The sequence below is a fragment of the Prosopis cineraria genome, unplaced genomic scaffold (assembly GCF_029017545.1).
Source record: "Prosopis cineraria cultivar Desert tree isolate PC_DT_omini unplaced genomic scaffold, ASM2901754v1 PC6, whole genome shotgun sequence".
In the NCBI taxonomy this organism is placed as follows: Eukaryota; Viridiplantae; Streptophyta; class Magnoliopsida; order Fabales; family Fabaceae; genus Prosopis; species Prosopis cineraria.
This window is the reverse complement of record NW_026555337.1, coordinates 11,231,204-11,244,260: the sequence shown is the minus strand read 5'-3', so window position 1 is coordinate 11,244,260 and position 13,057 is coordinate 11,231,204. Positions and strand designations below refer to the sequence as shown.

The following is a 13,057-nucleotide window of genomic DNA, read 5'->3' as shown; positions in this document are numbered from 1 at the left end:
CATGAATGATCTGAAAACTAACCTTTAAATGCTACTTCTGATTTTGCTTGTTGACTGTGATGCGATATTAATTACACGATCAAATAGCTGTTTTCGTGGGATAAATTCGTGCATAAGTAACTAAAATGAAAATTAATTTAGGAACAGCGCCAGTCCCTCATAACATGTGATAAACCAAAATTCTAATTCCCGTCGTGGAGAAGTGTCTTTATTTAGTGTTTGATTTTATTTTGAACGGAGTTGATCGTGTCTCAAAAAGGATTTTTTCCAATAAGCAAAGATTTGTACACTATCCAAAATTAATTGTTGAACAAAAATTTATCAAAATAAGAAAATGGTTGCGAACCTCTCACAACTCAGAGCGTGCAGTAGTTTTTACAAGATGTGACACTGTATATGGATATGGACAAGAAAATTCACGTGGATAATTAATTAAAGGGTAAGGAACAAAAATGCTTTTAAAGTTATTGGTTAAAAGTTTTTAGTATTCTAAAATGAAAAAAGTTGCATCAGTGTTGATAATATTACGTCACTTGATGTGAAAATAATCAAACCATTAATTCGATGTGAGCCTTCGTTAACTTTTGGCATTAGATACTGTGCTTGTTTACTTACTAACGTGGACAATCTCACTGTCAATCACTCTGTCTCTCTCTTTTTCCCTCTCTTTCTGTGCATCGTCCATTCGTCCCCATTGTTCACCGACACACCACCTCCTTCACCTTCTTCATGTCCAACTGCATTATCCATCCTTCCATCCTTGACGCTCCGGCGTTGTTCACTATTATGTCCACCTGCCCCTTCCACCTCTTCGCCTCCTCTATCGCCGACTTCACCTCTTCCACCTCTCAGCTCCATTACAACTCTCTCTCTCTCTCTCTCTCTCTCTCTCTCTCTCTCTCTCTCAGCTCCATTACTGAGCAAGTTTCTTAGACTCATATTTGCGTTAATATTGCGGATCTAGTCACTCTAGTCCAAAAAATCCCACTCGTACAAATACAAATTCAACCCCAAGACCATCAGCAGATTACAGAGGCCAAATTAGAACTGCGCCTACATAATTAAAATCGCAAAAATCATCCATTCCTATCTTCTCTTAGCAAACTGATCGACATTATAGATAAGGAAAAATGAACCTCGCCTTTACCCAGCCGAGACGGTGGCTTCGATGGAATCTTCTTCGAGGCCCGAACACGGCTGCAGCTTGGATAGAGGCCACAGGTAAAGTGTGTGAAGACAACGGAATCAGCCGAGCACAAGGACCACCGTGTGTTAGCCCACTGCTTGGAGCAGATCAACTCCCACAATCGCTCGTCCAACGCTGTCATGTGCCGCTGCTTGCGTAGCGCCATGGCCAGCGTCTTCGCGTCCACGGATGCAGAGTGTGGGAAAGAGTTTTCTCGTTGGAAAGTTATGTTTGGGCATATAAGGACACACTGGCGACATGTGGTAAAGATCCTGAAAAAGATGCAGAGATCAAGAGGTTGCAAGTCAGAGCCTTCAACAGGACAGGTCACAAGAACACTCAGGTCACGTTTGGTTCTTGGAAAGGAATGGAATGATCATTGTTATAAATTTATTTGGTAGAATACTTAAGTATTTAAAAATAGAGTTTGTTTATATTATTTATTTAAATATAAATTAAAATATAAAGACCATAATATTCTTACCATAATGAGGCAACAACCATTTTTCTTATCTTAATGCATTTGCCTTTTTTTTTTCAAAAGTTTTTATAAGATTAAGAAAGACATATAAACATGATACACATGAAATTAAATATAAAATTTGATTAAATTCAAAAACTTCTTAAAAATATTCTTTATAAGATTAAAAATATTGTAAAGAGAAAATAATAAATAAAATTAAAAATAAAAAGGTGGGTGTGATTAACATGGACATTTTGATAAAATATATTGGATTTAAGGCGAATAATATGATTCCTCCCATTTTTTAAAAAGGCTTTTTCATTCCTAAAAATATGATAATCCACGTTCTTGAGAGAGACCATTTTATGTCTCTTACAAGCAACCAAAAATGGGTGAGATAGGAATGGAGACATTATTACCATTCCATGAGTCAAGATTCTTATAACCAAACAGGACCTGAGCATTTAACTTTGGAAATTAGGCTAGTATAAAAACATTAACATTTTAATCATTCTTACACCAACTTAAATAATATTATGTTCATTCATATGTCCTTTTTTTATTTTAGGATATTGGATATTCCAACAATTTTATAGGTATTTTTGTCTTTTTACCCTTAATTAAAATGAATCAAACAAGAGTGAATTAGTTAATTAATTCCTATATCATTTTGATTTGGTTTAATAGATTATTCCTTCCGTCTCTATATATAAAAGGTCTTCTTGTCCCCAAAATATAAGATGTTGTTAGCATATTTTTTTAATGAATAGACTATTATATCCTTATTAAATTGAAAACAAAAAAAGATAAATAATTTCATTAATTTACTTTAAAAAAAGAGATTCATTTTTTATTTATAATAATTAAAGGTAAAATTGGAATGTTGTTTTGCTTTTAATTAGATAACCAACTTTTATTGATTTATGTGATTCAGTTAAAAACATCTTATATGTATTAAGAAAAACCTTAAAACTCATTAATTTTGTCTAAAATTTTTATAATTTATCAACTTTGCTTTTATTTAATATACATACTTTAACAACATATTTTTTTCCTCCAACATTCAATGAAGGTCAAATGAGAAAATTTGCAATGAAAATTTAATGAAGTGACTAATGAATATGATAAAAAAAAATTCTTCTCTCTCTACCATATAAATAAAATCAGAGAGAGTATGTTTCAACCTGTAGCATTCCAAAATTTAACAACTCCAACATGTATGAATTTTTGCTCGTTTCCAGTTTTCATAAGAAATTTTGCCATTAGTATGTACGTAACTAAAGATACATAGACGTAAACAATTAATTACTTTCATGTATATGCATCATTGTTTCTTTATAGCACCTTTTAAAAATTCAGATATTTGCAAGGTTTCTTTTCTTGACAAGAATTTCATATATTTTCTTTCGGGATTAGTCTACTATTTTATTAGAAAGAAAATTTCACTTTCAATTGCTATGAAAAATACAGAAACTTCTTCATTAATTTTCAGAACTAATAAATTCTTACAGATGTCTTGTGATAACTCAAGGATGGATGAATGAATGAATGAGAATCTCCTTACTAACTTAAAGCAATTCAATATTAATGATGATTTAGTCATATACATATCTTTTGTGCAATGCAAACATATATGGTCAATTTCTAGTTGTGTGGCTTGATTGGTGGATTTATAGCTTTTCCACCATTATCAAATTTGCAAAGCTGCCTACTGAAAACCTGACCTATATATTATTAATTTGGTTTGAACACTAGTTCAAAAGTCAATAATTAAAATTTTAGTTAAACTGTGATCGATCAGGCTTGTTGTGATCAAATTAAAATATTTTATTAAATTAGTTAAGACATTTGTTCAATGGTTTACTGATTTAGAGACTGAGTTGACCCAATTTTAAATGTTATTAATTTGCATTTAGAAATAATTTGAACCTGGTTTGTGTAAATGTATTGGCTTGTTTTGGAAAGATATTGGCGGATTTGATTCATCAATCACTATTTAATTAATGATAACAGAACAAAATGTGCACCAGGTCCTGATTACCTGGAATTTCTCATTCATCCATTAATACAAATAGATAAACACACACACACACTAAAAAGATCAAAATACAGTCATATATAGATTAAAAATCAACGTGAAAAACTAAAAACTAAGAATATATACTTCATGCAAAACATATTAATATTGAATTGATGCAAGTTAGTTAAGGAGATTCTCATTCTTCATCCATTCATCCTTGTGTGGTGATCACAAGCCATCTGTATGAATTTATTAGTTATGAAAATTAATGAAAAAGTTTCTGTGTTTTTTATAGCGTTCGAAAGTGAAATTTTGTCAGATGTAAAATACATGAAATTGCCGTCACGAAAAGAAACCTTTGCAAATATATATCTGAATTCTTAAAAGGTGCTATCAAGGAACAATACATAAACATTAAAGTAATTAATTGTTTACGTCTATGCATATTTACATAGTAATGGTAAAAATGGGTCGACAAAAATTCTTATGAAAAATGGAAACTACGAACAAAATAAGGGAGGAATTAAAACCACACGCGAATAGTTAACAAAAACTTTAAGATACATAAAATATTTTATACACTGTGATAATAAATTTGGCAAAAGTACATATTTGGTTTTCTAATTTTATATAAAAATTATTTTTAATTTTTAATTTTATAAAATATTTTTTTAATCCTTTCGCTTTAACATCATAATTTTTAGTATTAATAATTTTTATTTTAAAAAAATTAAATTTAATATATTAACATTTGAAAATATTTTATCAATATTTAATAGTTTAAAAGCAATATTGTTTTGTCAAACAAATTAAACTCACAGTTTAGAGTTAACGAATTAAAAAGATACTTAATAAAATTAAATGATCAAAATAAAATAATATGTGAAAATAAAAGATCAAAAAATATACTTTTACCTTATAAATCCACTCAATATTTTACCTTGGATCCTATTATTTATAAATTTCATACTTAACATATGTATGTATGTATGTATGTATATTAATAATGTATTTTCTATCACCAACATTTAACTAGCGGAAAAAGAGAAAACTTGTAATAAAAAGTCAATAATATATCTTAAAACATGATTAAAAAAATATTTTCTTTCCTATAAATTGGACTCGAAAGAGTATATCAAGAATATTACAAAAAATGCATATATACAATCTTATATGCCTCGAGGATTTTCGGAAATTCACAATTATATGAACATCAATAATTCGATACATTGAACCTTTAAATATTTCTTCTTCATATATATCTTTATATATTTATATATATATATATATATATATAACAAGTCCTCCCCCCCCCCCTACTTTTTCTCTCCTTCATGCACATAAATAAAAATGGCAGCAACTTCTAAACCCTATCATCTTCTCTCTTATTATCCCACATTAATCTTTATCATCACTTACATTTGTACTGTCATCCTCATATCCTTCACCAAGGCAAATGAGAAACTTGGTTTTAGTGTAGAACTCATTCATAGAGATTCTCCAAATTCTCCATTCTTCGATCACTCCACAACACCATTGCAGAAATTATCCTCTGCTCTTCATCACTCCATGAACCGTGCTACTCATTTCTTCTCCTCCAAACCTAATAAAACCCTAGCTCATCTCCACGACGACGATCCTGAATCTGAAATAACATATGCTAGTGCAGAACACATCATGGCCTATTCCGTCGGAACGCCGTCGTTTCAAACCTACGGTGTCTTCGACACAGGCAGTGATTTTATTTGGTTACAGTGTCACCCTTGTTACGAATGTTACAACCAAACAATCCCTTTGTTTGATTTATATCGTCATTCGTCAACGTATAGAAACTACAATTGCCATGTCAGTGAGTGTGAATCTGTGGAGCCCTCAGTACACGACACACATTGTGATGTCGTTTGGAACTGCGCCTTTGAAATGCGGTATTTGGGTCGTTCAACTGCGATGGGGTTGATCGCTCACGACACACTCACGCTTGCTTCGACGACTGGTTGTGAAGTGTCGTTTACTAAGACCCTATTTGGTTGTGCGCATAAAACTGTCGGAAACTTTGTTCCTGAGAGTTCTGGTATTGTTGGTCTGGGACGAGGTCGTTTCTCGTTGATCTCACAAATGGGCTCTTCTGTTCAACGGAGGTTCTCGTACTGTTTGACTTCTCCATATTTATCATCAAGTGGGAGTAACAGTAAGTTGCATTTTGGACAAAACGCTGTCGTTTCTGGACCTGGGACTGTCTCCACACCGCTCGTATCATCAGGAGATTACTCAAACGAACACTATTATGTTATCTTGGAAGGAGTTAGTGTGGAAGACACAAAAATAGAGTTTGACGGAGGTAATTAGTTAATTTAATTATTGACGAGCCTTCAATCCCATCGGTCACTCTCAAATATTGAATTTGATTGCTTCTGAATATTGTGAAACAATTTCCAATACTTTCAAAAACATAAACTGTTGGATTTCGAATTTTACATCATATCTGTTATGTTACTTTCAGGTGGGAAGACAGGTAGTTTTAAAAGAGATAATTAATAATAGTTAGGTTACTGATAAAATTTTTAGGAAAATAACTTGCAAATATATTGAAAATTGAGGAGTTTTAATTATAAATAAAATATTTAAATTCTAAATGTAACTCTTAATTTATAATTAGAATTCCTATTTGCACAGTATCTGAATCATTATTTGTAACTTATTTTTTGAAAAGTATTGTTGGGATCGGATTATTGTAGATTCTTTCTTTTGAAGCTTTTCTTTTTATTAGAATTTTTATTGATTCCATGCACCATCTTGGTAAGGATTTGGATTCAGTGATTGTAGATACTAAGTGCTTGTATTATTTGAATCGTTAAAATTCATATTAATAATTCAGATAAACTCATTCATTCATTAATTTTAAGTGAAGTATAAATTTAAAATCATTAATATAAATTTTAACGGTTTAGATGATGCAGGTATTCAATACTTATATTAAGTACAATTATTGAATCCAAATACTTTTGGTTAACTTCGATTGTGAATATTTTGTTTCATGAACTTTTGTTATAAATACACCCTAACACATGAATAATTAACAAAAACTTTAAGATATATAGGTGATATCTTCTAAAAGATTGTTATTATAAATTCAGCAAAATATATATTTTATTCTCTAACTTTATATAAAGTTTCTATTTAATTACTTAATTTTACAAAGTATTTTTTTTAATTTTTTTTGTGAGCCTCAAGTAATTTTTTGTGTGCCAATCGTTATTTTAAAAAATTAAACTTAATATGTTAATAATTCAAAGTTCAATATATGTATTGGCATTTTTCTTTACAATGTTAGAGGAATATTGTATATAGGATTAAAATGACACTATAAAATTCAGCAACCAAAACGAAACCTTATATAACATTAAAAGATCAAATGTAAACCTTTATCTTATAAATAATTCACTCAAGATTTTGCTGATCATGATCACAAATATAAGTAAGAGACTAATTAAGGTTTACCATTGCAGCCTCATCAATAGTGGAGGGCAATGCAGTAATTGACTCAGGGTCAAGAATGTCATTATTGCCGGAAAATTTGTACTACCATGTGGAATCAGAAGTGGCAAAAAGGATTAAGCTGAATCGCAGTGATAATCCACACAAACCTTTCAAACTTTGCTATGAATCAGAAAGCATTGAAAGTGTTAAAGCTCCAATTATAACGGTTCATTTTAGAGGTGCAGATGTGAAGCTAAGTCCAATTAATAGCTTCCTTCTTGTTTCTCAAAATGTAGCGTGCTTTGCTTTTGCCAGCTTCTCAGAAATAGACATGGGGCTCATAGGTAACTTGGCTCAGATTAACTTGTTGGTTGGGTTTGACTTTCAAAACAATATTGTCAACTTTAAGCCTATGGATTGTACCATGCTCTGATAATTAACTCATGAGGAGGTGGCTAATTAGAGCATCAGAGCATGTTAATAAAATTATTATATCTGATGTTTAGTATTACTTGGTCAAATTCAACATTATCTGATTCAGTTGAGGGTTGTGTGCTATTTTTTTTACGATGATGATGGAAGCAAAATGAATGGTGAGAAAGGAATGTGAATAAATTTTGATGAACTATAGAATAAGAATAATTATAAAATCAACATTTTGTTCCCTCTCTTATATTATTATTATTATCATTATTTTATGTTGATAAAAAAATTAGGTGATTTGGGCCTCTCTAGAGTGAGTCATATCTTTGGATTCAAAGAAGGCCTAGATAAATATTTACAAATTGCTTGCTGGCAATATTCTCATATTAATAGTGGGATTTAAACCCAATTATATATCTTAGGAGTTATAGAACTGAACAAATTTTGTTAATGCTTCTAGATGAAAATAATATAGAAATGAAACTAAATTACCAATACTATTAATTAAAAATGTATTCAAATATTAGTTTCAATTATTTATTTTTGAAAAAAATCAAACACATTTAATCAAGTATATTGAATATTCTGTTCAAATTTAAAAAAAAATAAAAATTGTTGGCGAAAACTTGAGAATGCATATATATTTCATTGATTTATAAGTCCAAAACCTATTGAATTTGAGAATGATGACGGTTTCCATAATTTTCGAAGACTCAATAAATTCATGCATATGTATAGCGATAGAGAACCATCCACCAATAAATTAAAGGGGACAAAAACAAATGCATCACAAGTTTCTTAAAAAAAAACAAACTTAAATACATGCATGTCTTACACATTTACAGAAGGAAAATTAGAGTGTTCGATGGTCCTACATAATGCAATGCTAAATTTATCAAAATTCACATTTACTCTTATTTCTTATAAGTTTTGTCATTCATCCAACATAATTTCTGTCTGGCTTATCCTTTCTCTAAGATCATCAACAAAATTAAAGATTTTGCTATGAGATATTAGACTATCACACTTGACCATATTTTTAGATAAGTGAATAAATGTGCAAATATTCTTACTCAAAAAAATACTTAGAGACAACTTTCATATTATAATCTAATACTAATTGCCATTAAGATGCAAAGACATCTTTTCATTTTTTATACGACTTGATTTGTTTGTTTCTTGCACAGTTCATCCATAGCCTTGTATTAAAAAAAATGGTTCCACAAAAGTATTAATGAGATTCAGTAACTGCAATTACTCCCAAATCACCCGCTTACACCTAATGTTTATACTGGTTACAAAAGATTGAGATTGTGTGTACGTAAATATATACATAGTCATTTTTTATCATTGTTTGAGATTACAAATTAAGAAATCACTGAATCACAGTCCATGCACCAATAAGCTAAAGATAAATAAAACGTATGCGTCTCAGTCATTTTCAGATCAATATTCAATTAAAGATATGATATACCATCAACCAAGATATACCAATTATATATCTATAAATTAAAAGTGATATCTATGAAAAGTCACGCACAGTAATTAATGGTTCATTTTGTCACCATACAAATACATATAGGACCCAATCGGTTAAACATTTAAATCTTTTCTCCATATTATCACTACATAAAGAGACACTTATGGATTATATTATTTACTTACCAACACACTCATAAACATGGCAGCATCATCTTCTAAACCCTATTTACTTGTCTCTCAAAAAATCTTCATCATCATCATTTTCTCTTCAGTCATATCATCAGTTGCCAAGGCAAAAACCAAACATGGCTTCACCGTGGAACTAATACACCGAGACTCTCCAAAATCTCCATTCTACAATAACTACTCTACACCATTATCTCCCTTTCAGCGAGTGGACAATGCTCTGCGTCGATCCTTCAAACGAGTGAATCATCTGTTGGCTAAATCTGCAGAAGTTGATATTGCTGATGAAGATGCTGAATCTGAAGTGTTCTATAGAGATGGAGAATTCCTCATGACTTATTCCTTGGGCACACCAGGGATAGGCACAAATGGAATTCTTGACACAGGAAGTAATCTTGTATGGTTACAATGTGAGCCTTGTGATAAATGTTTCGACCAAACACTCCCAAAATTTCATCCAACACAATCCTCTAGTTATGTGAGCCCTAATTGTAATACACCGCGTTGCCAATTTGCAAGAGCTTCTGTAGATAAGATCTCTTGTAGCGACTCATTGTTATGCGGATATGAGAAGTCATATGTGAATGGTTTTGTTTCCAAGGGAGTCATAAGCTATGACACGCTCACACTTAGCCTATTAAGTGGTAGTAGAGCTGCGTTTCCCAGAACCGCATTTGGCTGTGGACATGATAACGGCGGAGTTAGGGTTTCTTCGCAAACATCTGGCGTTGTTGGCCTCGGAAGAGGACGGCTCTCATTAATCTCACAAATGGGTCCTTCTTTTAAAGGCAAATTTTCTTATTGTTTGATTGATCCATTCTTCAGTGATGTGTCTAGTACGTTGAGTTTTGGTCAAAGTGCTGAAGTTTCTGGACCTGGGACTGTGTCCACCCCCATTGCGTCAACAGTCGCAAAAAGCAATTTATATTACCTCACGTTGGACGGAATCAGTGTGGGAGACACCAAACTAGACTTTATTGCAGGTGATGATTAACTCAATCCCGTTGAATTTTCGAACACACACACACACACACACCCCCTCCCTCCTATCCCTGTTATAGAGTACCTACTAGAAGGAATTTTTTTTTTTAATCTTTAGATAAGGCACATGAAAGATTATTCATTACCATTTTTTAATTTTCACTCCTATAATAAATTTAATTTTATGGTTTATTGTATACTATGTATCTTTCTTTTTCTATTTTTCATAGGGATAAAGTTAGAAAAAAAATTATTTTAAGACATTTAATTAGTTAACTGCCATCCCGTAATTCCAGTAAAATAACTAAAAATGTCTCATGATAGAGACAAGGGAGAGTGTAAATATAACATCATATTTCATTCAAGGACATCCATTGCACATTTTTGTTTTATTGATTATTAATGCAGTTTAAATGATTGCACAAACTTTTCAGAATTTATAATTAAGATTTGATTTAATTTGACATTGAGGATCCCCCTATATATGCCTAATATATATCCACGAGAGGTGAATTGCTTGGTATGTGTTTGCTTCTTCTTACAGTCCCAAATGTAAAAGTTAGAAAAATAATTTATATAGATTAAAACAATTAGTGAATTTATTTGTAAAGTAGTATATATCAGTTTTTCTAAAATGCATCTTCTCTTAGTCTTTTGTATGCAACATTATCTATGTTAATGGTAAACAAAAATGTGTGTAGCCAATTATTCCCAATATTGATAAACCATACATTTGTAAATAGCTAATGTGGTTTACTGTAGATATACTACAATAAAATGAACCTTTGGTGATGAGTTTGTTTGTGCACATATATACATGTTAAAGTTTAATAGTTTTAACTTTTCTTAGTCCATATTTTTACTCAAGTTCTCAAAATTCAAGTTTATGATTATATATATTAGTTGTTGAATCTTATTTTATTCAACATGAGACTTCTCACACTATTAACTTAAATTTACTCACGCTTAAACAACTTAATATAAATATTTATCATTGATTCATTTGTCACGTACGTATTCATTTTCATTAAGTATTATGTTGATGACACTAGAGTTCATTGTAGGTAATGTTTCAAGCTCAAACATAAAAGTAGAGAGGGAGGGCAATATGATCATAGATTCTGGGGCAACACTAACTGCATTGCCAGAAGAATTTTACTTGAGATTTGAAGAACAAGTTGCAAAATTGGTGGACCCTTTATCAAGACGTGTCAATAGCCCAAGAAAACGTCTGAGACTTTGTTATTCAAGGAGCAGAGTTGAGAATGTGGGAGCTCCCACCATTGTTGTGCACTTTAGAGGTGGAAATGTGAAGCTAAGTGCAAAGAATAGCTTTGTTAAGGTTGCTCCTAAAGTAATATGCCTTGCTTTTCGCCCTGTGACTTCAACTTCAGGTTCCGGCATCTATGGCATCTTGGCTCAGATTAACTTCTTGATTGGCTATGATCTCTACAATAATCGTCTTTCGTTTATGCCACAAGATTGCTCTGTCTACTGATGATTATATGCTTGTATTATCATACACACACACATATATAAAGAGATTTATGGGTTGAAAGTCTTTTGTACCCACAACTATGTATTCATTCAAGAGTTATCTTAAACTTACCGTGCGGTATAATTTTTTACTTTAGCATTTGAAAATGGTTTTTGACTATTAGTTAACTGAAAAAAAATATAGAAAAAAGAACTTTAAAAATTCAAAAAATGACCTACAAATTATAAATGAGTATCCTATAAAAAAATTAATATTGATTATATGTCCCTAAAATAGTGTGATGATTTCTAAGTCTTCATCCAAAATTTACAAGTCTCCTTTCAAAAATTTATAGCTAATATGACAAACAATTCATTTATAAATAACAGATACACTAATTAAATTATAAATTTCTAAAAAATTTGTAAATCTAAAAATTTAACTTCTAAATTATATGTCTTGTAAATATTAATAATATTTAAATTATTATATAAAAATTATAGATATTTTAATAATTATATAAATATATATTTTTTAATTATTTATTGGTGTTATTACCAACAATTGTGATTTTTTAATTATCTAGTAGCTGCTAAAAGTAGTTGGTGAAAATTATTTTTTAGTATTTTAATTGATGTTGTTAATATATATATTATTTATTAAAATTTATTTTTTAAATCAAGTATTACAAGTAGTTATAAATTCAAGAACATCTTGGACTTCGAAAGAGTATTGTTGATATATATATATATATATTATATAATAAAATTTATTCTGTTGAGATATATTATTTATTAAGATTTATTTTCTTGAAATTTAAGAAATATTTTATATTTTTTTGGCCTAAAGAAATATTTTATTTTTATTAGTCATTATTAAAATATTTATTAATGATTATTAAGACAATTTATATATGTTATAAGTGTCCTCTCCGCACATCACAAGAAGTTACTTGAAGGGCAGAGAGACTTAAAAAAGAATATCAAAGTTGAAAGAGAAGAAAAGAGACTTGAAAAAGTAAAAAGCAATGGATGCAAAGGATGTCAGAATGTCAGGTGCGTAAAAAGAAGTTGCAGGAGGTCTAAGGGGTGGTGCATATTGTTGCGGTGTGAAGAGAGGACCTGATCTGTTGAAAATCTGGCTCTCATGTGATGAAAGAAGTTAGAAGATCAAAAGAGACTTGAATAATTCTCTGTTGACGTAAAAGACATATCCTAATAATAATTAATAAATATTTTAATTACAATTAATTAATATAAAATATTTTTTAAGTTTCAACAAAATAAACCTTAATAGATAATATATCTCAACAGATATTAATTTTTATATGGTACTTAAATGTAATTTTATAGATCTTTTTCT

The 13,057-nt window shown here is 30.4% G+C and overlaps 2 protein-coding genes across 2 annotated transcripts; both read left to right on the top strand.

The window, feature by feature from the left end:
* Window positions 1–5,019: 5,019 nt before the first annotated feature.
* Window positions 5,020–7,579, top strand: LOC129313866 (aspartic proteinase CDR1-like). The gene is made up of 3 exons (XM_054957264.1): window positions 5,020–6,007; window positions 6,170–6,181; window positions 7,176–7,579. The coding sequence occupies exons 1-3, from the start codon at window positions 5,020–5,022 to the stop codon at window positions 7,577–7,579; spliced, it is 1,404 nt and encodes a 467-aa protein (XP_054813239.1).
* A 1,671-nt stretch (window positions 7,580–9,250) lies between these two features.
* Window positions 9,251–11,716, top strand: LOC129313865 (aspartic proteinase CDR1-like). Its single transcript, XM_054957263.1, has 2 exons — window positions 9,251–10,220; window positions 11,283–11,716. Exons 1-2 carry the CDS (start codon window positions 9,251–9,253, stop codon window positions 11,714–11,716), a joined length of 1,404 nt encoding a protein of 467 aa, XP_054813238.1.
* Window positions 11,717–13,057: the final 1,341 nt, after the last annotated feature.